The 27,153-nt window shown below is 39.7% G+C and overlaps 1 protein-coding gene and 1 pseudogene across 13 annotated transcripts in view; one reads left to right on the top strand and one right to left on the bottom strand.

Annotated features, from left to right (window-relative positions):
* FNBP1 (formin binding protein 1) overlaps positions 1–27,153 on the top strand; it is a 141,659-nt gene that overhangs the window by 25,173 nt on the left and 89,333 nt on the right. For 11 of the 12 annotated variants that reach the window (XM_082468169.1, XM_082468166.1, XM_082468174.1 and 8 more), the window contains exon 2: positions 19,444–19,559. The exons of the other annotated variant lie outside the window; for it this stretch is intronic. In XM_082468169.1, the coding sequence (XP_082324295.1) occupies positions 19,444–19,559 (116 nt within the window). The remainder of the gene's footprint in view (positions 1–19,443; positions 19,560–27,153) is intronic. 12 annotated transcript variants of the gene reach the window in all.
* LOC309663771 (transcription factor BTF3 pseudogene) lies at positions 22,847–23,751 on the bottom strand (annotated as a pseudogene). The gene is made up of 2 exons (XR_014268424.1): positions 23,098–23,751; positions 22,847–23,064 (listed from the first exon to the last, which is right to left on the bottom strand). The product of XR_014268424.1 is annotated as a transcription factor BTF3 pseudogene (transcript).

Here is a 27,153-nt window from a genome sequence, read left to right on the forward strand (position 1 = left end):
TCCCTTACCTGTCTTTTAGGGTACAGAATTTAACCATTTGACCTGTGTTATGATATCGCTATGATATGATGTTTAATTTGTCAGTAAGCTATTATTTAGCTACTTAATTACTTGGTGCCAATTCTCAGCACTTTACTCCATATTCACTCATTTTATGTCCCAACCACTTTACCAGGTTGGTACTTTTTTTCCCCCACTGCCTCATTTTCGCTTTTCAGATCTCATGAGCATTATCTCGCTTGTGAAACCTAAACACAGATCCCTACGTACAAGAGAGTCTGAGAAATGTAGTTTTTTTTTTTTAATTATTATTATTATTTTTTTTAAGTAATCTTTTATTTATTTATTTATTTTTATATTTTATTCTTGACTATGTTGGGTCTTCGTTTCTGTGCAAGGGCCTTCTCCAGTTGCGGCAGGCGGGGGCCACTCTTCATCGCGGTGCGCGGGCCTCTCACCATCGCGGCCTCACTTGTTGCGGAGCACAGGCTCCAGACGCGCAGGCTCAGTAATTGTGGCTCACGGGCCCAGTTGCTCTGCGGCATGTGGGATCTTCCCAGACCAGGGCCCGAACCCGTGTCCCCTGCATTAGCAGGCAGATTCTCAACCACTGCGCCACCAAGGAAGCCCAGAAATGTAGTTTTTAGCCTTCTAGTCTTCATGGTAAAGTAGAAACTTTGAAGGGGTGAAAAATGAATACTGAAAGTCAGTAAGCGATATCAGAACAATTCGCTATTCTCAAAGTATTTCAGTGACTCCCCAACCTACTCTAAAATTCCTTCCAATGGCCAGCGTGGCCCTATATTGTCTAGTCTAATGTGATCTTTCTGACTTCTCTTAATAGTCTTTTTCATAAACTTTTTTTATTGTAAAATATACATAATATAAAATTTGCCATTTTAGCCACTTTTAAGTATACAGTTCAATGGCTTTAAGTGTGGTATTATTATTTTCACTTACAGATGAGGAAACTGTAACACAGAAGTTATGCAACTTCACACTGCTAGTGCAGTGAGGCACTGAGACTGGAGTCTCATGCCACAGAGTCCACAAACCTCCCCCTGCCCTGCAATAAAACACTTAGCCTGACCAACAGCGCTGTATGTTTTTAGTTTACTCATTTTAGTTTGTTTTTAAAGCATTAGTATAGTGTATTGGTTATATTAGCATTTGCCCAAAATAAATCTGTAACACAGAAATAGCTCAAAAGAATGAAATAAGATGCAGCTAGAAATAATTTACAACCACTCAAAAATAGAGCCAAACATGCGGGTTTTCTTTGAACTATCTATTCATGTTTATTTTTAAAACCTGAATAGCTTTTACTTATTAAGAAAACTGACTATCCGTGTATAATTAATGAACAGAAAACACTTGTGCCAGGATTATAGGTATCTAAACATTTAGCTGTCTCACATTCTTTGGCAACAGCTTAGGGAAAGCAGTCATGTACTAGAATTCTTTTTTTAAGCTTTTTTTTGCACCCGAGCTGAGGGCCTTAAGTGCTCCTAATGGTATGATTGGAGGTTTAAGAAACAAGGCAAAAAAAACAAAGCAACCCTATATATGTAAAATCTCATGTTACTGCAGGCTCTTCGAAAGTAACATTTTTAATAGCTTCATGAGAACAGGGTACTTTTCTGTTCACAGTTGCATCCCTAGCTCTTGGCAGAGAGGCTGGCACATGTTATCCTGAAATCCAGGAAAATAAACGACGTATGTGAACTAAACTGACTCTGATAATGGGCTTGAAGAAATTAAATAGCAGAAGAATTACAGTAATGGCTGAAGGAGTTTCCATTGACTCATTCATTCATTCCACAAATATTTAACAAGGGCCCCCAGGTGGTATGTGCCATGTAGTCTTGACTGATGGTGCAAGATGTAGTGAGTCAGGCTCAGATGAGGTCGTGCTCAGTGAAAGAGGTAACTAGCGTTGGGATTACAGGTAAGAGTACCTGGTGCACCTTCGGTAAACTGATTAGTATGAAGGTGGCAGCACTTGGCAGTAGATTTAGAAATTTAGAGGAAAAGACATTTGAAAGTGAACCCTGGATTTCTGTTTAATGTTACATGATATGTCAGTAGAGATGTTTTTCCTTTTAGTAAAAGCATCAAACTTGAGTAAAATGGCAACATTTATGTTATTTTATCATGAATTACTACCTGGAAGGAAGTGGTAATACAATAAAGTGAAGGTAAAAGTTACTTCCAGAATAGATATTTCCTTATGTTATTTCCTTGGGTGTCTTTAAAATAATAACTTGTTAATTAAATTAGCATTGTACTATATTGATAATCAGGAAAAATGCTCATTGAAGAAAATTTGGAACACACAGAGAAGTGGAAAATAGTCACAGTTCTAACCCCCTAGGTAAACGTACATTTATATTTCTCTGTGTCAAAAATACATATCAAATTTTAAATCCAACGTTTATACCAAATATGACACTCTAAGATATGATGAGCTTATGCAGAACAATAAGATAATTTCAAAATTTCTAACAGAGAAGTGAATAAGGATTAAGAAGAGAACCATTATAAGAGGAAATTCCAAATGCTAATGAACATGTCTAAAAAAGGTTAATTCCACGAATAATCAAAGAAATTCATAATAAAGCACTTTCCTTACCCAGTAAGCAAAATGGGTTTTTTGGTTTTGTTTTTGTTCATTTGTTCTTTGTTTTACAAATGGTAATATTCAGTTCTGGTCAGGGTTCAGTAAGATAGGGACCCTTGTTCTCTGTTGGTGGGGTGTAATTGGTTCACCTTTTTTGGAAGAGACTTGGGCAGCAGACAAGGCTGGTTTTCAGTCAGGATGCTACAACACAGCTGGCCTCTGTTCTGATTGGATGGGGAGTCAGTTGATAAGTGGTTGTTAAATATTTTGACTGTCACTTCTGCTAATAGGTATCAGTGGGTGTTAAGATGTTCCTATCTGGAGACCCAGTAGTTCTTCTCATGGGAATGTAAACTAATTTTGAATTAATATTTCTGAGATTTCTTTATAGCATTGTACAGTAAAGATCTAGTAGTATGTAAGCTCCATGAGAACAGAAAATTTATGTTTCTCTTTGCTGCCGTGCCCTCAGTTCCTAGTATAGTGTTTAACACATAGTAGGTGCTCAATAAAATATCGCTGGATGAATGAATGGATGAATGTGATTTTGGCATAGGGAAGAAACAGCATATGTTGTTGACTGTAATATTTTGTGTTCTCTTAACCTTCATCAACATTTTATTTGAGAGAAATGATTATATTCCTGTGATAGTATGTGAAAAATATTTTTGGCTTTTAGACAATAATAGTCTTGGATTTTTAAAAAGTTTTTTCTTTCTAAGTCTGAAGTCTTTTTTTGCAATCAATAATCAATCCATACTTGGGTATTAAATGATGCCCATCTTCTGAAGAATGTTTTATATTTTTTATGGGGACAAAATAAGCACATCAATCAAGGAAAAAGTAATAGTTCAATACTTTATGTAAGATGTTTCTGTTGACTTCATTTTTTTTCTTTCATAAATGTATCTTCATTTTTGATCTCCAGTTGGCAGAGGTTCAAGTGATCTTAAGTCCCTCTTATACTGAAGATTTCCCTATCAATCCAACTGTAAACTAGCAATTAAATATTAATTATGGTATATTACAAATGAATGTATGAAACTGTACGGATAGAATGATGTGTACAGAAATAGCAGTGAGATGAACATCCATGTGCATTTCACCCAGGGAAAGAAATAGAACTTCACTCTAGAAGCCCCCTATGAGCCTGACCACATCTCCACCTTCATACTCTCCTGCCCTAATTGAGTATTATTCAAAATTTTGTGTTAAAAATATTATTTTGTTTTTCTTTGTAGTTTTTCATCACTTGTGAATATATCGGTAAACAATACATTGTTTAGTTTTGTCTCTTTTTGGACTTTATATAAATGGAATCAGATGGACAGTTGGGTTGTTTGTATTTTGCTGCTGTGAATTATGCTGCTATAAACATTCCTGTGCATGTCCCTTGGTACACATGAGCAAGAGTTTATTGTTTTGGTCCTAGACCTTAAGATACATCTCCAGCAGAAGAATTGCTGGGTTATACAGGGGCAAATGCTCACCTTTACGAGGTAAACCAATCTGTGTTCCAAGGTCCCCAGCGGTATATTAGCATTCACCTAGCAACACATCCTTGTTAACACTTGGTGTTTTCTGAGTTAAAATTTTGCCAGGTGGGTGGGTATAATTTTAATATGCATGTTCTTGATTACTAATAAAGGTTAAGTGTCATTTCATTCTTAAAATTATTATGATTTTTGCCCCGTTTCCTATTGGGTTATTTCCTCTTTTTTTTTTTTTAAATTATTTATTTATTTTTGGCTGTGTTGGGTCTTCGTTTCTGTGCGAGGGCTTTCTCCAGTTGCGGCAAGTGGGAGCCACTCTTCATCGCGGTGCGCGGGCCTCTCACTATCGCGGCCTCTCTTGTTGCGGAGCACAGGCTCCAGACGTGCAGGCTCAGTAGTTGTGGCTCACGGGCCCAGTTGCTCCGCGGCATGTGGGATTTTCCCAGACCAGGGCTCGAACCCGTGTCCCCTGCATTGGCAGGCAGATTCCCAACCACTGCGCCACCAGGGAAGCCCGTTATTTCCTCTTTTTGAGAAATGATTTAGTTCTCATCACAAGAAAAACATTTTTTTGTAACTGTGTATGGTGACTGATGTTAACTAGACTTACTGTGGCAATCATTTCACAATATAAATATCAAATAATTATTTTGTACACCTGAAACTAATATAATGTTATATGTCAGTTATACCTCAATTAAAAAAAGAAAATTGGGGGCTTCCCTGGTGGCGCAGTGGTTGAGAATCTGCCTGCCAATGCAGGGGACACGGGTTCGAGCCCTGGTCTGGGAGGATCCCACATGCCACGGAGCAGCTGGGCCCGTGAGCCACAATTGCTGAGCCTGCGTGTCTGGAGCCTGTGCTCCGCAACAAGAGAGGCCACGATAGTGAGAGGCCCGCGCACCGCGATGAAGAGTGGCCCCCACTTGCCGCAACTGGAGAAAGCCCTTGCACAGAAACGAAGACCCAACACAGCCATAAATAAATAAAACATAAATAAATAAATAAAAATTTAAAAAAAAAAAAAAGAAAATTGATTTGAAGGAGTTCCTTCTATATTCTAGATACTTACTAGCCCTTTGTTGATCATGTGTTACAAATATCTTCTCCCAGTTTGTCCTGTATCGTTTCACTTTCCTCCTGGTATCTTTTCATGAACAGAAGTTTTTAGTTTTTATACAGTCAGGTTTATCAATCTATTTTTCATTACAGTGAATGCTTTTTTGTATCTTGTTTAAAAATCCTTTCCTACCTCAAGGTCAGAAAAGCATTCTCCTATATTGTCTCCTGAAAATGTTATAGTCTTGCCCTTTCCATTTAGGTCCTTAATCTACCTGGAATTAGTTTGTGTATGTATTGTAAGAGAGTTTTGATTTCATTTTTTTCAATAGATATATGATTATCCCAGCACCTTTTATTTTATTTTATCTTTTTTGAATTTTTGAATTTTATTTTATTTTTTTATACAGCAGGTTCTTATTCGTTATCCATTTTTTTTTTATTTATTTATTTTTGGCTGTGTTGGGTCTTCATTTCTGTGCGAGGGCTTTCTCTAGTTGCGGCGAGTGGGGGCCACTCTTCATCGCGGTGCGCGGGCCTCTCACTTTTGCGGCCTCTCTTGTTGCGGAGCACAAGCTCCAGATGCGCAGGCTCAGTAGTTGTGGCTCACGGACCTAGTTGCTCCGTGGCATGTGGGATCTTCCCAGACCAGGGCTCGAACCAGTGTCCCCTGCATTGGCAGGCAGATTCTCAACCACTGCGCCTCCAGGGAAGCCCCGTTATCCATTTTATACATATTAGTGTATATATGTCAATCCCAATCTCCCAATTCATCACACCACCACCACCCACCCCCCCGCCGCTTCCAGCACCTTTTATTGAACAGCTTGTTTTTTCCCCATTGGCCTTTGATGATGATGATGATGGTGATGGTGGTGGTGGTGGTGGTGATGCTAGTATTCACACTTACTGAGGGCTTACCATGTACCAAGCAGTGCTCTAAGCATGAGATAAGTTATTTAAACCTTACAGTAACCCTACAAATAGATCCTGCTATCATGCCTATTTTTTAGACAAGAAGCAGAAACACAGAGAAGTTAAGTAACTTGCTCCATGTGACATAGCTGGTATGTCAAAGAGCCAGAGTTCAAACCAATTCATTCTAGCTCCAGACCCCAGGTCCTGCCATCAGGTTCTCTATACAAAGTCTTTTTTGACATGGGTCTGTTCCTGGCCTTTCTGTTCTTTGCATTCACCTATTTTTCTGTCCCTGGCCAATACCACACAGCCTCTTAATTAACTTCATAATAAGTCAGTATCCGGTGTGGCTAGTACCCACCCCTGTCTTGTTCTTCAAGCGTGTTTTTGGCTATTGATTTACCTTTTCAACTCCTTTTTTTTTCAATTTATTTATTTTTTATCTTTGGCTGCATTGGGTCTTCGTTGCTGCACGTGGGCTTTCTCTAGTTGCGGGCGAGCGGGGTCTACTCTTTGTTGCGGCGCGCGGGCTTCTCACTGCAGTAGCTTCTCTTTATTGTGGAACACAGGCTCTAGGCGCGTGGACTTCAGTAGTTGTGGCACTCGGGCTCCATAGTTGTGGCTCACGGGCTCTAGAGCACAGGCTCAGTAGTTGTGGCACGCGGGCTTAGTTGCTCCGTGGCATGTGGGATCCTCCAGGACCAGGGCTCAAACGTGTGTCCCCTGCGTTGGCAGGCGGATTCTTAACTGTGCCACCAGGGAAGTCCCTCAACTCCTTTTAATCTTTGAGTTATATTCTCCAAAAACTTGTTGAGATTTTAATTGAAACTGCATTGGATCTATAGATAATTTGGGGGAGATTTGATACATTTACAGTATAGAGCCTTCCAATCCATGAACATGGCTTGTATCTCTCCACTTATTCTGGTTTTCTTTAATGTCTCTTAAGAAAATTTTATCATTTTCTCCATGACGATCTCACACATTTTTTATTAAGTTCATTTCTATCTACTTGCAACTTTTCATGCTATTGTAAATGAAATTGTTTCTAAAATTTCATGTTCTGTTTGTTGCTGGTTTATAGAAAAGCAATTGTGTCCTGTACGTTGATTTTATATCCAGCAATCATGTTAAACTCTTAATTCTAAAAAATTATCACTGGATTCTTTTGTCTATGCTACATAGTTAATCATATAATCTGTGAGTGACATATTTCTTCTGTGAGTGACATATTTCTTCCTTTCCAATCCTTGTACCTTTTATTTTTCCTATCTTGTCTTATTGAGCAACTGATTTCCCCAAATTACGTTCAACATCTATTGATATTATCCAAAACCTTTGGAGCCAGATGTGTTTGGAATTTCAGATTTTTTAGAATTTAGAAAGGGGACTTCCTGTAACCAGGAGGAGGAAACATCACTGATGTGCTGGGAATGGCAGAAACAAGAGATGAAAAACATCTGGCTCTTTAATGAAATTACTGACCATCAACACCAATCCTGGAACATCCCTGCCTGTGTCCTTATCATCTAAGCCTCTTTTCTTTGTGTCTTTTGTTACTTTCAATCTAACCCACACCCCCTTGTTTCTTTTCCAAAATTGCAAGCATTCAACCATTTCTTACTGAGTGCTGACCATAGGCACTGGAATTATAGTGGAAACACTGGAGTTGTAGTGGGGGTTAAAATAAAAAGGCAGTGGGAGCCTGGAAGTATGGGACTCAATCTAGATGTGGGATTAGAGAAAGCCTTTCAGAGGAAGTGATGTTTAAACTGAAACAAGAAGGAGCAGTAAAAGGCAGCTGGGCAAATCGGGGAGAGAGGGTGCAGTTCCAAGCACCACAGGCAGCTATGACCAAGTCAAGTTAAGAAGAGGAGGAGTTTAATAAACTTTTGTTTGTTTGTTTGTTTTTAAAGCTTTGGGTTTGTTTATTTATTTATTTATTTATTTATTTATGGCTGTGTTGGGTCTTCGTTTCTGTGCGAGGGCTTTCTCTAGTTGTGGCAAGCGGGGGCCACTCTTCATCGCGGTGCGCGGGCCTCTCACTATCGCGGCCTCTCTTGTTGCGGAGCACAGGCTCCAGACGCGCAGGCTCAGTAGTTGTGGCTCACGGGCCCAGCTGCTCCGCGGCATGTGGGATCCCCCCAGACCAGGGCTCGAACCCGTGTCCCCTGCATCGGCAGGCAGAATCTCAACCACTGCGCCACCAGGGAAGCCCAGAGGAGGAGTTTAATAGGGAGGATAATCTTTCTCAGGAGCCACCTGTAGAAATCCCATACACCTGACTAGCCAGGGTGATGTCACATGTTCATGTCCTAGTTGCAAGGGAGATGGGAAAAGAGACCTTGTATCAGGAGAGGTGCTCGACCCACAGAATGGGGGGCAGGCAACTGCTTCGTTGCCAGCCAAGAGGGTCTGTTCCAAGGGATATCTTACAGAACCAGGGGCTGGAAGAACAGGCCAGTCTCCCAAAGGACTTGAGTCAGCCAGTGGAAAGCTCGCCATACACCCATTTTGAATGCCCAGAGTAATGTTGTCTGGCATCTCTGCTTTATTCTCCATCTCTGCAGGCTCACGTTTTTTTTTCTCTAACTTAGCATGCACAGGGACAATTTTCACCTCTTACCTCCAGCACCTGTGTTCAGAGACTTTCTGATGGGTCCAATCTTGCCTGTCATGTGGGTTCTTTGGGTCAGACACTGGGTTGTGGCAGTGGGATTGAGACTCGGTATCCCCTGTTTTGGAAAGGGACAGCCTGTTTTTGCTTAACCTTCTTTACTTAAAATTGGAAGTGAGTAAATTGCTAAATGTTTAGATAATCTTTTTCATTGACGTTAACTAAGTTTCAGGTGCCAGGGCTTAACAAAATTTTTCCCTGTGATATTTCTATAATATTTTGCCCAACGCCCCACACACACCTGGAAATATTTTTATAGAGTTTAGAAATAAGTCAGACTTTTAAAATCTGGCTTTTCCTTTTCACTAAAAATTTAGCTTATATACTTTGCTCTTCATTAGTCTTTGGACTGCCTTCAAAGTTCTTCCTGGTATTTAGAGTGTGGTTTCCTCCTCTTTCCCTCCCTCTTTTCTTCTGCCCTTGTGTTGGTCTTGAACATGCTTCCTGGAGGAAAGAATCACCCGTGGAGGACAGTGTGGGATGTTTGAGAGGTACAGTGAGTTCTCCAGGGCACAGAGGAATGCTGGACAGCTGGAGGAGGGGAAGGGCACTGAACTCTTGCACCTGCTGATGGAGTGGGCTCGGGAAAGGAACCAGTTCATATTTAGACAACCTTCAATGTTCCAAGCTGATGCACAGAAACCAGGAAATGAATGAGGAGATTCCGTGCCAGGTCGAAGCCAGACAGTAACGATTCTGGGTGTTTGTGTTACAGATGTTCATCTTACAGTCATGAGTTGACTAAGCAAAGCCCCTCTTGTGTGCTGTCACAATGAGACAGAGCGTTTTTTCTTATAAAGAACAAGATTTTGTTCTCTGACTAGTTTCTATCTTCAATTAGCATTGATTCAGCCCACTACTTACAAGCTAGACCCAGCTTTCTGAACCTAGTTTTTATAGCTTCATCGTCCTTTTTCTTTCTTCCTTCCTTCCTTCCTTTCTTTCTTTCTTTGAAGTATAGTTGATTTACAGTGTTGTGTTTCAGGTGTACAGCAAAGTGAATCAGTTGTACATGTACATATATCCACTCTTTCTTATATTCTTTTCCCATATACATCATTATGGAGTATTGAGTAGAGTTCCCTGTGCTATACAGTAGGTCCTTGTTGTTTATCTGCTTTATATACATTAGTGTGTATCTGTTAATCCAAAACTCCCTAATTTATCCCTCCCCCCTGCACCCATCATCCTTAATTCTTTGCCTCCTCTGCTTAAGATATTTGATAATGCCTATCTGGAAAAATACTGTTAAAAATATCATTTACAAAGTTAGTCGGTTGGCTTGTTTTTTTTTTTAATGAAAGAAAGTAAGCGCTATTTGAAATGTGTTTTCCTTAAAATCTTATCCTTTGCAGTCTCTTTCACTCAGTCTGTTTGGGGGAGTTACAGATGTTTGTTTGTTGCTTTTACTGTATCCAAAGGAACAGAGATGGGGGTGGAAAGTGACTAAGGTGTTCTAAGAACATTGAAATAGGCCAGAAGCTCATTGTGGCTTCTTTTTTTTTTTTTTTTAAATAAATTTATTTATTTATTTATTTTTGGATGTGTTGGGTCTTAGTTTCTGTGCAAGGGCTTTCTCCAGTTGCGGCGAGCGGGGGCCACTCTTCATTGCGGTGCGCGGGCCTCTCACTGTCGCGGCCTCTCCCGTTGCGGAGCACAGGCTACAGACGCGGAGGCTCAGTAGTTGTGGCTCACGGGCCTAGCTGCTCCGCGGCATGTGGGATCTTCCCGGACCGGGGCACGAACCCGTGTCCCCCGCATTGGCAGGCGGATTCCTAACCACTGCGCCACCAGGGAAGCCCCTCATTGTGGCTTCTTAAAGGAATACGTTCCATAGCAATTTCCCCTCCAAATCTCATCTGCTTGGACTCTGGTAGAGTCAAAATTCTGGTGCTTTTTCTCCATGTTATAGTTGTCACCGTCTCTTTTCACTTCAGGATGCAACGTGAAATCGCATCACATTTGGCTGAGGGCACCCCACATTCATTAGCCCCAAGTCTTCTGCTTTCTGGGGCCTCTCATTTATTGTACATCCAACATTAGCCTCTTTATTGCCCTTTTTACACAATATAATTATCGTTAGAAAAATTCCAAAATGCAGCTTTTCATGTTCTGTGCGCCTTTCCACATTCTTCATGTCGCTAACTTCATCCATATGCTGTTGCCTCAAACTTCAGCTAAAGTTTTTTTTTTTTTGACTCATACATGTATTTTCATCTTGTGTTTGTTTATGTTCTTACCTCTCATGTTTCCAATGCAATGGCTGGAAAGAACCGTGAACATGGACTAATTCTTTAGTCTTTTCATTTTCACAGCAGAAAGAGTGTTCAATGGTGACTCGTTACAGCAAATATACCTAAATTTGTATACCTATTTTTATGACATGTTGTAGACTTGCTTTTTAAAGAGATTCTGAGTTCAGGAAAACCTTTCATTTTGCGTGCATTCCCTTCCTAATTAAAATCCATTGTACTAACTTGACTGTCCAGCCATGACCCTATGATATCAGAGCCCCTATTTTGTCAATTATGTCACAGGCTCTTGCTTGAGTAGGCATTTTCAACCCATGGAGCATACCACACTAATTCACAGGACCCGTTTCAGAATCAGCAGATGTATTGTGTATATGGTTTGACAGAATCTGCCTCTACTTGTATTGCCAAAACACAAGGGTTTCTGGCTGCTTGAAAGAAACACTCTAATGCTGCCTTTCACATTTTATCTACTGTGGTCAAACATTGAAGTCACTTTGGGTAATGGTTTTTCATCACTTTTAAGGTTTGACAACTTTTATGTTGAACCTATATTTGGGGGTATTTCTGCTTTTAATTTAATGTACGAGAACAAGTCTTCTTTTGTTCATGAAAATGAATTGAAATCTTTGTTAAACATTCAAGAAATAGAATTGCAGGTGGTATTTTGGATGACACATTTTTGTTATTAAGTTTTTAAAAATTAATTAATTAATTAATTTGGCTGCGTCAGGTCTTAGTTGCAGCACATGGGATCTTCACTGCGACGCACGGACTTCTTGCTAGTTGTGGTGTGCGGGCTCCAGAGTGTGCAGGCTCAGTAGTTGCGGCGTGAGGGCTTAGTTGCCCCACGGCATGTGGGATCTTCGTTCCCCTACCAGGGATGGGACCATGTCCCTTGCATTGGAAGGTGGATTCTTAACCACTGGACCACCAGGGAGGTCCCTTGTTTATAAAGTTTTATAAAACTTTTTTTGTTCCTGTAGATGCAGCCACTTGACTATTCAGACTCAAATGGATTTTTTTAAAACATTTTTTTAAATTGATTTATTTGGTTGCACCAGGTCTTAGTTGCAGCACGTGGGCTCCTTAGTTGTGGCATGCGAACTCTTAGTTGCGGCATGCATATGGGATCTCGTTCCCTGACCAGGGATTGAACCTGAGGCCCCTGCATTGGGAGTGTGGAGTCTTATCCACTGACTGCACCACCACGGAAGTCCCTAAAAACACTTTAAATGGAGGTTTTGTTACATTTACTGAGGATAAATCTATACCTTCTGACACTCTTATTTTTTAATTTTTATTTTATATTGAAGTATAGTTGATTAACAATGTTGTGTTAGTTTCAGGTGTACAGCAAAGTGATTCAGTTATACATATACCTGTATCTATTCTTTTTCAAATTCCTTCCGACACTCTTCCCTCAAAGAGAAGAGGAAGCCAACACCAGTAATGGCATTCCAAGCGATTCTGTTGAAATGGAGCCATTTAAGGTCTGCCGCTTTATAAAGTGCCCACGTCCTTAGGAAAGTGGATTTTTACAGAATTAGAGTATCCTAACATGGTGGTTTGATAGCACAGATGGAACTGCCCCAGTGATATGGTGGGGATAATTCCCTTCCCTGAGTAAGTAACTTGCTGCAGAGGGACGGATTTAAGTGGAGGAGAGCTACCCTCAGTATACCCTTCCTCTGAGTCTGAGCCATTTACACAGAGGCAACTTTAGCAACTTAGTTTCTTACTAGATTGGCTTTTTCCAGGGATTTTGAATGTATCTGTTTAGCATACTTTATTTATTTGGTTGTGCTGGGTCTTAGTTGCAGCAGGCGGGCTCCTTAGTTGTGGCAGGCGGGCTCCTTAGTTGTGGCATGCATGTGGGATCCAGTTCCCTGACCAGGGATCGAACCCGGGCCCCCTGCATTGGGAGCGCAGAGTCTTAACCACTGCGCCACCAGGGAAGTCCCTAGAATACTTTTTGATTACAGGAAGTATCATGTTAAAAATTGACCTACACTTTGGAGAAAACTTCCTTGTGGCTGATTTGGGTCTCCTCATCTTAAAGTAAATAGCTTTTGTGCATGTAGTTCCTGTGTTAATTCTTTTGCATCATTTGAAAAAGAAAAAATCAGATTTCAGAAGTCTTCCTAAATAACCAAGAATAATCATTGTATGCTGACCTAGAGAGACCAGTCTCAACCCTGACTGATGGGTTTATATTGTAGGTATATGGGAAGGCAAAATTTGTTTGTATTCAGCTTCATGATTTTTTAAAAAAATAAATTTATTTATTTTTTTATTTTGGCTGCATTGGGTCTTCATTGCTGCACGTGGGCTTTCTCTAGTTGCGGTGAGCGGGAGCTACTCTTCATTGCAGTGCAAGGGCTTCTCTTTGTGGTGGTTCCCTTGTTGCTGAGCACGGGCTCTAGGCGCGTGGGCTTCAGTAGTTGTGGCACGCGGGCTCAGTAGTTGTGGTGCATGGGCTTAGTTGCTCTGTGGCATGTGGGATCTTCCTGGACCAGGGATCTAACCGGTGTTCCCTGCACTGGCAGGCGGATTCTTAACCACTGCGCCACCAGGGAAGTCCCAGCTTCATGATTTTTTAGAAACTGATGAAGATACAATGAGCCAAACAAATGCCAGAGTTCATGCTTTTTTCGGTTCAATCTTCAGTGTATAAAGGAGCTTAATCACAGTCTAGGACAGAAAACCACACCTGAAAAATAATTGTAAAATACAGCAATTGTATATTGATTAATACAATTGCAACTTTCCTCATTTGTCTCTTCAGCTTACTCAGTCCCTTATAGCTGAAAGCTCCTGGCAGGAGCCTTTGGCTGGTTGGAATTCAGGGAGCAATGAGAATTCAAGAGGAGGCTCTGGGGGAGCGGGAAGATTCTGGAAAGGTACCTGTCAGGTTGTAACCAGCTACTTGGACGCATCCATTTGCAGTCTTTTTGGCAATTTTGGAGTTATTTGTTGAGTGTATATATAGTATGCTCTTATAAATTAAACATTTTCCATTAGGTCATACATTATCTGACTTTCTTCATCTTTGGCAATATGAAGCTTTCAAGTAGAAATTTTAAAGTATGTGTCATATGACAGTGGTTCCTAAAGTGTGGTCCCTGGACCTCTGGAGGTTCCAGAAACCCTCTCATGGAGTCCATGCAGTCAAAACTATTTTCATAATGATACTAAGACATTGTCTTTTTCACTGTGTTGGCATTTGTACTGATGGTGCAAAAGCAGTGTTGGTAAGATGGCTGGTGCCTTAGCAGGAATCAGGGTGGCTCCAAACTGTAGTAGAAGTTAACTGAATTCTTCACCATTAGTTGTTAAAAAAAAAATCGGTTTTATTTTTAAATGTCTTTGATGAAACAGTAAAGATTATTAATTTTATTAAATCTCAACCTTTGAATATACATCATACATCTTTTTAATAGTGTGTGTGACAAGACAGACAGGAAGTATGCTTAAACCAAAATACTTAAGTGATTGTTTTGAGCTGGTCTAGCTGCTTTTATCATAGGACACCGTTTTTACTTCAAAGAACGATCGACAGACAAACTCTTGGGCATTTGGCAGACATTTTCTCAAAAATGAATGAAGTGAGCCTGTCACCTCAAGGAAACAACTGACAACATTTGTTGCCAATGATAAAATTCCAGCTTTTAAGTGGAAATTAGAATTTTGGAAAATGTGTACATGGCACTGTGAGCTTGACAGTTTCCAAATATTTAAAGACTCATCAGATAAGATAGGTAGTGAAATAAACATGGAATTTTAAAATATTTTATACTGAAATGTGTCAACACTTGGAAGATCTGCATATATCAGTGAAATAATATTTTCCAAATGACCAATGCATAATGCAGTCATGCGTAGGTAAAAGATCCATTCAAAGTGCAAGATAGACTAGTGCATTTTATTGTAACCAGTATGAAAAACTCATTGCCATGGTTTCAGATTTCACATTGCAGCTAGCCTTTAAGAAACTACTATTTGTTGAGTTTGGGTGTGGTGTCAAATAAGAACATCTGCAATTACCTAGGAAAGGCATTGAAATACTCCTCCATTTTCTAACTACATATCTGTGTGAAGTTGTATATATTTTTTTAATTATTTATTTATTTATTTTATTTATGGCTGTGTTGGGTCTTCGTTTCTGTGCGAGGGCTTTCTCTAGTTGTGGCAAGCGGGGGCCACTCTTCATCGCGATGTGCGGGCCTCTCACTATCGCGGAGCACAGGCTCCAGACGCGCAGGCTCAGTGATTGTGGCTCACGGGCCCAGTTGCTCCGCGGCATGTGGGATCTTCCCAGACCAGGGCTCGAACCCGTGTCCCCTGCATTGGCAGGCAGATTCTCAACCACTGCGCCACCAGGGAAGCCCCGAAGTTGTATTTTTTGATGTACTTCCACCAAAGTAAAGACTCATAACAGACTAAATGTAAAAGAATATGAGAATCCAGCTGTCTTCTATTAAACCAGACATTAAAGAGATTTACAGAAATGTAAAACAGTGCCATTCTTCTCATTTTGTTTTGTTTTGTTTTGGAAAGTAAAGTTCCTAAAAATAAAAAAAAAATTAAAAAAAAATATATGCTAGTTACATTAATATGTAATGGATTTATTATTGTCTTTTTAAGTGAATTGATAGGTATTTTAAAAATCTTTTAGTTTTTAATTTCTGATAGAGTAAATATTGATAGCTATAAACCATGTAAACAAAAGCTCTTTGGGGTCCTCAACGATTTTTTAAAAAATTTATTTATTTATTTATTTATGTCTGTGTTGGGTCTTCGTTGCTGTGCGCGGTCTCTAGTTGCGGCGAGTGAGGGCTACTCTTTGTTGTGTTGCGCGGGCTTCTCATTGTGGTGGCCTCTCTTGTTGCGGAGCACAGGCTCTAGACACACGGGCTTCAGTAGTTGTGGCTTGTGGGCTCAGTAGTTGTGGTATATGGGCTCTAGAGCACAGGCTCACTAGTTGTGGCGCACGGGCTTAGTTGCCCTGCGGCATGTGGGATCTTCCTGGACCAGGGCTCGAACCCGTGTCCCCTGCATTGGCAGGCGAATTCTTAACCACTGCGCCACCAGGGAAGCCCTCCTCAACGATTTTTAAGAGGGCAAAGGGGTCTTCAAAACTGTCATCATGTGACATTAAACAGGAAGGGATGCATTTCTCTCTATCTCTTTCTCTCCCTCTCCATCCCTCCCTCCCTCCCTGTCTTTAATTGAGGTATAATTCACAGATAATGGAAAGGACTCATTTTTGATAATGGTACCATCCCCAAAGTAGCAAAGGCTATTTTTAAAAACACCACCTAAAATATTTGCTTACAAAAGAGTCTTTTTAAGATTTGGAGTTTTTTTTCCATTAAGTTTTCCACATTTTAGTCAAGAATGTAAGTGGGTTGATTAGTTTTTCATCTGTTTTGAATTTTCTCGTAGCTGCTGTCAAGAAAGTCCATGTTGTGGCCATCCATGTGACAGCAGCAGTAGAGCCTGGCGTCACTGGAGATGTTTTAATGTAGCATAAAAAAGAACTATGCTATATTCACAAGCAAGTACTAGTTTATTTGTTACTGAGTCAGGTTTTTTATTATTAAGATCTTCTATCTCACTTGGACCCTGTTATTTTAGTAAGTGCTTTATTATAGCTTGCAGAATGTTCTTGAATACAGATAACTTTATTGAAAACATATTGTTGGTTTGAGGCCCGTAATTTTTAAGGTGGACTCAATTCAAATGTAGATTTTTTAAAAAAGTGTTTTGATCTCAAAAGCTGTTGCTTTATATTATACATATTAGGGCTAAAAAGAATTGCAAAGTAATATAATAAGGAAAAATATGAACTTAGGTTGTTAGCAGGACAAGGGTGAAATCTAAGAGCAGACTATCTTAGTAAGTCTTCAAGGAAACATCTATAAACATCTATAGATGTTTATAACATCTATAAACATCTATAACTGCTAAAAACAGTAAGGCTCTGGAGATAGGAAATTATACAGAGAGAGGGCTCTCAAATGGAGGGAGGTGTGTGAAAAGGACTTTTAAATAAATAAGGTCAATATGAAACTATATTAACAAAGGGTTACCGATTAGCAGAGAGCTTTAAAGAAGCCTTCTCTAAATAACTAGGAATGATTGTAATCATTACTTGAACTGTTTGTATATTTGCCCTCTCAAGTAGTTTAAAGAGATCTACAGTCTTGTTTACACTATAAATTTGCCTGACAACCCTTGACCTTATAGGTAACATAAATAAATAACATTCTTGAGCAGTGTTTCTTGAAATGAAATCTCAGAGTTTGTGGAATATGTTATTGAGGACCAAGAATCAATGAAAATCTTAAATATTGGTCTCTGATTTTTTATGATAATATTAGAAATTATTAGGTATAAAGGTAAACATTGTACAGTGATTACTTTCAATTAGAAAATGTTCTTGTAAAAGAAAGCCTGAACTTCTTAAGCTGAGGTTTCTCAAACTGTTCTGTGGGCCTGGGTGGGAGTAAGGTTGAGGAAATTATTTTTCTTCAGAAGAGGGTTTCTCTTGTGGATCTTGCTTGCAGAATCTTGGTTCCCCGACCAGGGATGGAACCCATGCCCCCTGCAGTGGAAGCGCAGAGTCCTAAGCAGTGGACCGCCAGGGAATTCCCAGGGTTTCTCAAGTTTGAGAAAAAAGTGTCTTGACTCTGCCACCCTCCTGCTCCAGGTCAAGTATATGGAACGTTTTCTCATGTTACAGTTTGCACTGCTTTGAATGGAAAATAGAATCAAAGCACAATGATAGATTTAAAATTGAAGATGCTGGATCTAAAAAATAAGCTGAAGGACAAGGCTGAGTGTATATTGTAAGATTGTACACGCCTGGGATAGGGTTACATGGTGGCTTTATGTGTTTGTATTTGACTTGGCACTTTTCCATTTTACATGATCCTCACGACCGATTTCTCAAATTAGGCGGGGATTCTATCTTCATCTTGTAGGCGGATGACTAAAACCTTGAGATGTTCCGTGGCCTTTCTCTGCGAAGTCCCAGAGCTGGGGCTAGAACCTCATCCGCTATTGCTGTTACCTCTTATGAGCAGACTTTCACCTTTGCAAATTCCTCTTGTGTTGTGCTAACACCCTCTTCACCTTCGTAGGTCTTTCCGGGCTCTCCTCCCTGGGCTTGGCCCTCTTTATGAATTCAGTGCAGAGCTGCAGCCGACTCTGGGGTTCTGATCCTTGGCTATTGTTTCAGATCTACCAGCTCCCTGGCCTCCGTCCTTGAGCCCTGAATACATCTGTGTTTCCAACTCTCTTCTGGACATGTCAGTCCCTGACTCCACATGTCACTTCACCCCAAACTGCTGCCCCTCCGCCTGTGTACTCACAGGAAGCAGAACCAAGGAGTCGCCCTAGAATCCTCCCCTCTCCTGCACATCCCTTCCAGCCTCCCCATCCGATCAGTCACGAAGACTAGCTGATTCTTTGTTCATGGTCTATAAAATCCTCCCCTCTGCTCCCAGTTTCTCTGCTTTGGACTACTGAACAGTCCCCTGACATCCAGCTCCTGGTGATGCTAAACATATCTCTGGTTGTGCCACTCCGTTTGCGAGCCCTTCAGTGGCTCACTTGTGCCCACCAGGGAGTCTAGACACCTTAACTCAGCATTCAAGGCCCTGGGTGATCAGGCCGGGACCCTGTAGTTCCGTCACCCACCACTGCTCATTCCCTTGCGCCCTACCCCCACCTTGAGCTCCAGCAGGACCGGTCCCCCTGATTCCTGGGCCTCTCCCTGCCTTTGCATTACGGGTGGCTGGAATACCTACCCGCTCTCTTCCGGACTAGGAATCTTGAGGCAGCCTGTACATCGTGGCTATAATTCTCTTCTTTCTTGTTCCCCAGCCCCAAGCACCATTCCTGGCAAATAGAGTAGGCTTGATGCATGGTTGAATGTTGGAATGAAGTCCGCATGAGTCATTTGTTTGAAGAAAGCAGTATTTTGTAACTCTTCTCCCTGCCATTTCCTTGTCCCAAATTTCAGTGAGCTTATCCTGAATGCTAACTCAGAGATAACAGTTAAGGTGCTAATAGTGTGACTGAGTTGACACGGGAGTGTGTTTCATCTCTCAGTTTTTGGTATCTGCAGAAGACACTTTGCTTTGCACTAGGACATTAAATACATCCAAACACCATGTTTCTAACAGGAATAGGGGACGTGAACAGAGAGGTCAGAGTTCAATATCTCAGGCAGTTTTCAAACCAAATTTGGTAATGTTGATTTAAAATTGCTCAGCGAAAAAGCACCCGAGTACAATCATGGAAAATGTTAGAACTGCTTTCTACGTACTGATTTATTGTTGAGAGAATTGTTCACTGAAGTTACGTTAATCACAGAGAAAGATTACAAGCTCTCCCTTTCTTTTTTATTAACAGGATCAATTTGACAACTTAGAAAAACACACACAGTGGGGAATTGATATTCTTGAGAAATACATCAAATTTGTAAAGGAAAGGACAGAGATTGAACTCAGCTATGCAAAGCAACTCAGGTAAGTTGATATTGAGAAAGTTTGTTAACTGCAGAATGGATGTAAAGATAATTTATATCCTCATTTTATACTGTAAATGTATAATCCTTTAAATATTTATTTTCCCCTTTCATGTAAGCTTATATTTCAGTAGAAACAATTTTTTTTTAATATTGAAAATTATTTTTTAGAGGACAGTAAACATAAAAACCAAGTTATTGCTTTTAGGCTCTGTTTCTTTTTTTTTTTAATGTTTAAATTTAATTTTATTTATTTTTTTATACAGCAGGTTCTTATTAGTCATCAATTTTATACACAGCAGTGTATACATGTCAATCCCAATCGCCCAATTCAGCACACCACCATCCCCACCCCCCCCGTGGCTTTCCCCCCTTGGTGTCCATACATTTGTTCTCTACATCTGTGTCTCAGTTTCTGTGCTGCAAACCGGTTCATCTGTACCATTTTTCTAGGTTCCACATACATGCGTTAATATATGATATTTGTTTTTCGCTTTCTGACTTCACTCTGTATGACAGTCTCTAGATCCACCCACATTTCAACAAATGACTCAATTTCGTTCCTTTTTATGGCTGAGTAATATTCCATTGTATATATGTACCACATCTTCTTTATCCATTCATCTGTCGATGGGCATTTAGGTTGCTTCCATGACCTGGCTATTGTAAATAGTGCTGCAGTGAACATTGGGGTGCATGTGTCTCTTTGAATTACAGTTTTCTCTGGGTATATGCCCAGTAGTGGGATTGCTGGATCATATGGTAATTCTATTTTTAGTTTTTTAAGGAACCTCCATACTTTTCTCCATAGGGGCTGTATCAATTTATATTCCCACCAACAGTGCAAGAGGGTTCCCTTTTCTCCACACCCTCTCCAGCGTTTGTTGTTTGTAGATTTTCTGATGATGCCCATTCTAACTGGTATGAGGTGATACCTCATTGTAGTTTTGATTTGCATTTCTCTAATAATTAGTGATGTTGAGCAGCTTTTCATGTGCTTCTTGGCCATCTGTATGTCTTCTTTGGAGAAATGTCCATTTAGGTTTTCTGCCCATTTTTGGATTGGGTTGTTTGTTTCTTTAATATTGAGCTGCATGAGCTGTTTATATATTTTGGAGATTAATCCGTTGTCCGTTGATTCGTTTGCAAATACTTTCTCCCATTCTGAGGGTTGTCTTTTCATCTTGTTTATGGTTTCCTTTGCTGTGCAAAAGCTTTGAAGTTTCATTAGGTCTCATTTGTTTATTTTTGTTTTTATTTCCATTACTCTAGGAGGTGGATCAAAAAAGATCTTGTTGTGATTTATGTCAAGAGTGTTCTTCCTATGTTTTCCTCTAAGAGTTTTATAGTGTCTGGTCTTACATTTAGGTCTCAAATCCATTTTGAGTTTATTTTTGTGTATGGTGTTAGGGAGTGTTCTAATTTCATTCTTTTACATGTAGCTGTCCAGTTTTCCCAGCACCACTTATTGAAGAGACTGTCTTGTCTCCATTGTATATCCTTGCCTCCTTTGTCATAGATTAGTTGACCGTAGGTGTGTGGGTTTATCTCTGGGCTTTCTATCTTGTTCCATTGATCTATGTTTCTGTTTTTGTGCCAGTACCATATTGTCTTGATTACTGTAGCTTTGTAGTATAATCTGAAGTCAGGGAGTCTGATTCTTCCAGCTCCGTTTTTTTCCCTCAAGACTGCTTTCGCTATTCGGGGTCTTTTGTGTCTCCATACACATTTTAAGATTTTTTGTTCTAGTTCTGTAAAAAATGCCATTGGTAATTTGATAGGGGTTGCCTTGAATCTGTAGATTGCTTTGGGTAGTATAGTCATTTTCACAGTATTGATTCTTCCAATCCATCCAATCCAAGAACATGGTATATCTCTCCATCTGTTGGTATCATCTTTAATTTCTTTCATCAGTATATTATAGTTTTCTGCATACAGGTCTTTTGTCTCCCTAGGTAGGTTTATTCCTAGGTATTTTATTCTTTTTGTTGCAATAGTAAATGGGAGTGTTTCCTTAATTTCTCTTTCAGATTTTTCATCATTAGTGGATAGGAATGCAAAAGATTTCTGTGCATTAATTTTGTACCCTACAACTTTACCAAATTCATTGATTAGCTCTAGTAGTTTTCTGGTGGCATTTTTAGGATTCTCTATGTATAGTATCATGTCATCTGCAAACAGTGACAGTTTTACTTCTTCTTTTCCAATTTGTATTCCTTTTATTTCTTTTTCTTCTCTGATTGCCGTGGCTAGGAGTTCCAAAACTATGTTGAATAATAGTGGTGAGAGTGGACAGACATCCTTGTCTCGTTCCTGATCTTAGAGGAAATGCTTTCAGTTTTTCACCATTGAGAATGTTGTTTGCTGTGGGTTTGTCGTCTATGGCCTTTATTATGTTGAGGTAGGTTCCCTCTATGCTCACTTTCTGGAGAGTTTTTATCAGAAATGGGTGTTGAATTTTGTCAAAAGCTTTTTCTGCATCTATTGAGATGATCATATGGTTTTTATTCTTCAATTTGTTAATATGGTGTATCACATTGATTGATTTGCCTATATTGAAGAATCCTTGCATCCCTGGGATAAATCCCACTTGATCATGGTATATGATCCTTTTAATGTGTTGTTGGATTCTGTTTGCTAGTATTTTGTTGAGGATTTTTGCATCTATATTCATGAGTGATATTGGTCTGTAATTTTCTTTTTTTGTAGTATCTTTGTCTGGTTTTGGTATCAGGGTGATGGTGACCTCATAGAATGAGTTTGGGAGTGTTCCTTCCTCTGCAATTTTTTGGAAGAGTTTGAGAAGGATCGATGTTAGCTCTTCTCTAAATGTTTGATAGAATTCACCTGTGAAGCCATCTGGTCCTGGACTTTTGTTTGTTGGAAGATGTTTAATCACAGGTTCAATTTCATTCCTTGTGATTGGTCTGTTCATATTTTCTATTTCTTCCTGGTTTAGTCTTGGAAGGTTATACCTTTCTAAGAATTTGTCCATTTCTTCCAGGTTGTCCATTTTATTGGCATAGAGTTGCTTGTAGTAGTCTCTTAGGATGCTTTGTATTTCTGCGGTGTCTGCTGTAACTTCTCCTTTTTCATTTCTAATTTTATTGATTTGAGTCCTCTTCCTCTTTTTCTTTTTTTTTTTTGATACTTACACTGTCATTTTAAATCTTTAATCAGATTCCATCCATGATTATCAGTCATATTACATGCCATGATTAGCTTTCTATAAACAATTTTGCTTTCTGTGTACAAATCAGTATCAATGAAATAAAATATAAAACCGTATACTAAGCAAAGAACTTTATTAATCTTTGTTTCAAACTTTATTCCCAGGCTTCCTCAGCTTAATTAGCTGCAAAGAATGAATTGTATATAAGCAAAAACTGAAAAGAGCTGCAGTGTCCAGGGGCTTGGGCTTAAAAATATTAGAGATCTAGATTTTATCAGATCCATAAACAAAATTTTAAAAAGCAGTCATAATATAAAATAGCAGCTCCCAGTAACTTCTTCAAGATTTATCTTCTTCAGAAGTTGACTCAAAAAAAAAAAAAAAAAAAGAAGTTGACTCAATTCAGTTTGCTTCATTCTTGGAAGCCTCATCAAAATTCTCCACAAGATCTGGAACTTCATCATCATCATCCTCTCCAGTAGCAAGTGGTGCTTTTCCATCCACAGATTGTTTGGGCAGAGCTTCAGCCAGTCTCCTTAAACTGGTCAGACTGTCTGCGCCAAGCTGGTTTAAGATGCTGGGCAGCATTTCTGTCAGCTGCTTTGTCTCAGCATGGCCTGTAATGGTGAAAGTGTTTGCTGCCAGAAATGCCTGAACTTTAGGGTTGTTAAAGTGGATCACTGTTCCTTGGTTTGTGAACATATTCACCTCTTCAATACCAGAGATATTGTTTACCCCTAACTTCTTTAAAGAGAACTGAAGTTTTTTGTCGTCTGCTGTGGCTGTTCTATGAACCACCTTCTTCTTTCTGCGAGCAGTTCCTTTCCCACCAATGCGCACTTGTGCCTGCAGTTTGGCGAGTTTCTCCTGGTTCATGATAGTTTCTTTCATCTTGTTGGAGCGGAAATGGGGCCGCGCGGGGGACTAGGGTTGGCGCTCGGGGGGGTCTCGGGCAGACCAGCTGAGATAAGGCGCACACACGCGGGGACGCAGGATGGCAGCTAGAGCTCCCTCTTTTTCTTGATGAGTCTGGCTAATGGTTTATCAATTTTGTTTATCTTCTCAAAGAATGAGCTTTTAGTTTTATTGATCTTTGCTGTTGTTTTCTTTGTTTCTATTTCATTTATTTCTGCTCTGATCTTTATGATTTCTTTCCTTCTGCTAACTTTGGGTTTTGTTTGTTCTTCTTTCTCCAGTTCCTTTAGGTGTAAGGTTAGATTGTTTATTTGAGATTTTTCTTGTTTCTTGAGGTAGGCTTGTATAGCTATACACTTCCCCCTTAGAACTGCTTTTGCTGCATCCCACAGGTTTTGGATCGTCGTGTTTTCATTGTCATTTGTCTCTAGGTATTTTTTGATTTCTTCAGTGATCTCTTGATTATTTAGTAACGTATTGTTTAGCCTCCATGTGTTTGTGTTTTTTACGTTTTTTCCCCTGCAATTCATTTCTAATCTCATAGAGTTGTGGTCAGAAAAGATGCTTGATATGATTTCAATTTTCTTAAATTTACTGAGGCTTGATTTGTGACCCAAGATGTGATCTATCCTGGAGAATATTCCGTGCGCACTTGAGAAGAAAGTGTAATCTGCTGTTTTTGGATGGAATGTCCTATAAATATCCATTAAATCTATCTGGTCTATTGTGTCATTTAAAGCTTCTGTTTCCTTATTTATTTTCATTTTGGATGATCTGTCCATTGGTGTAAGTGAGGTGTTAAAGTCCCCCACTATTATTGTGTTACTGTCGATTTCCTCTTTTATAGCTGTTAGCAGTTGCCTTATGTATTGAGGTGCTCCTATGTTGGGTGCATATATATTTATAATTGTTATATCTTCTTCTTGGATTGATCCCTTGATCATTATGTAGTGTCCTTCCTTGTCTCTTGTAACATTCTTTATTTTAAAGTCTATTTTATCTGATATGAGTATAGCTACTCCAGCTTTCTTTTGATTTCCATTTGCATGGAATATCTTTTTCTATCCCCTCACTTTCAGTCTGTATGTGTCCCTAGGTCTGAAGTGGGTCTCTTGTAGACAGCATATATATGGGTCTTGTTTTTGTATCCATTCAGCAAGCCTGTGTCTTTTGGTTGGAGCATTTAATCCATTCACATTTAAGGTAATTATCGATATGTATGTTCCTATGACCATTTTCTTAACTGTTTTGGGTTTGTTTTTGTAGGTCCTTTTCTTCTCTTGTGTTTCCCACTTAGAGAAGTTCCTTTAGCATTTGTTTTAGAGCTGGTTTGGTGGTGCTGAATTCTCTTAGCTTTTGCTTGTCTGTAAAGCTTTTGATTTCTCCATCGAATCTGAATGAGATCCTTGCTGGATAGAGTAATCTTGGTTGTAGTTTCTTCCCTTTCATCACTTTAAGTATGTCGTGCCATTCCCTTCTGGCTTGTAGAGTTTCTGCTGAGAAATCAGTTGTTAACCTTATGGGAGTTCCCTTGTATGTTATTTGTCGTTTTTCCCTTGCTGCTTTCAATAATTTTTCTTTGTCTTTAATTTTTGCCATTTTGATTACTGTGTGTCTTGGCGTGTTTCTCCTTGGGTTTATCCTGCCTGGGACTCTCTGCGCTTCCTGGACTTGGGTGGCTATTTCCTTTCCCATGTTAGGGAAGTTTTCGACTATAATCTCCTCAAATATTTTGTCGGGTCCTTTCTCTCTCTCTTCTCCTTCTGGGACCACTATAATGCGAATATTGGTGCATTTAATGTTGTCCCAGAGGTCTCTTAGGCTGTCTTCATTTCTTTTCATTCTTTTTTCTTTATTCTGTTCCGCAGCAGTGAATTCCACCATTCTGTCTTCCAGGTCACTTATCCGTTCTTCTGCCTCAGTTATTCTGCTATTAATCCCTTCTAGTGTATTTTCATTTCAGTTATTGTATAGTTCATCTCTGTGTGTTTGTTCTTTAATTCTTCTAGGTCTTTGTTAAACATTTCTTGCATCTTCTCGATCTTTGCCTCCATTCTTTTTCCAAGGTCCTGGATCATCTTCACTATCATTATTCTGAATTCTTTTTCTGGAAGGTTGCCTATGTCCACTTCATTTAGTTGTTTTTCTGGGATTTTATCTTGTTCCTTCATCTGGTACATAGCCCTCTGCCTTTTCATCTTGTCTGTCTTTCTGTGAATGTGGTTTTTGTTTCACAGGCTGCAGGATTGTAGTTCTTCTTGCTTCTGCTGTCTGCCCTCTAGGCTCTGTTTCTTAAAAGGATTCTGCTGAATTTTGGAGCACCTTTTTTTTTTTTCCCAGAATACTTTTTTGAGATATAATATATATACAGAAAAGTGCACAGATCATAAATGTAAAGCCCCAGAAATTTTCATAGTGAATACCACTATGTGACCAGCACCCAGGCCAAGAAACAGGAAATTACCAGCCTCAGAGGCCCTCCATCGCCCCAGCCCTTTCCAGTTCATCCCCCTCCCCTCATGGTTGACCACTTTCCTGATCTCTGACAGCTTGGATTAGTCTTGCTTACTTTTGAACCTTATGCAAATGTAATCATTTATTATGCACTGTTTGTTTTTGGCTTCCTTTGTTCCTCATTATGTCTATGAGATTCATTTGTGTTGTTGCATGTGGTGGTGATTTTCTTTTGATTGCTGTTTAGTATTTTGGTATATGGATGTATCACAGTTTGTCCAGTCTACTGTCACTAGGCTATTGCTTGTTTCCAATTTGGGGATATAAAGTATATACCCAGGAGTGGAATTCCTGGGTCATAGGCTTTGTGTATGTTTAGCTTTCGTAGATGGAGTCAAACAATTTTCCAGACAGTTTGTCTGATTCACGATCCCTCCAGCAGTGTGTGAGAGGTCCTGTGGAGGCCTTTCTTATAACAATTCAACAATGATGAAATTATCCAAGAAAGTTGTGTTTTCATATAAAATGTTTAAAAGTGGCTGGTAGAACTAAGCTTGAACTTGAAGTGGCAAAATCTTTAATGATTTCTTTTGTTAAAAAATTTAATTATTTAATTATTTATTTATTTTTGGCTGCGTTGGGTCTTTGTTGCGGTGTGCGGGCTTCTCATTGCAGTGTCTTCTCTTGTTGAGGAGCACAGGCTATAGGCACACGGGCTCTAGAGCACAGTTGCTCTGTGGCATGTGGGATCTTCCCAGACCAGGGCTCGAACCTGTGTCCCCTGCATTGGCAGGTGGATTCTTAACCACTGTGCTACCAGGGAAGTCCCTTTAATGATTTCTTGTTTGGCTGGTTTGCACAGACTGTGAAATGTCTAGATGACTTTTGGTTTAGAAATATTTCATTTTAATCCAAAGAGCATCTGGATGAGGTGTATGTCATGTATCTTTGAAAGAATGTGGCTTCACAGAGGGCTGTTGTTGTGGTTTGTAAATAAGCACCTAAGTGGTAGTACATATGGTATACTTTTATGGATGATAAGTTTTGTTTCCGT

The sequence above is a fragment of the Balaenoptera physalus genome (assembly GCF_965194825.1).
Source record: "Balaenoptera physalus genome assembly, chromosome: 7".
NCBI lineage: Eukaryota > Metazoa > Chordata > Mammalia > Artiodactyla > Balaenopteridae > Balaenoptera > Balaenoptera physalus.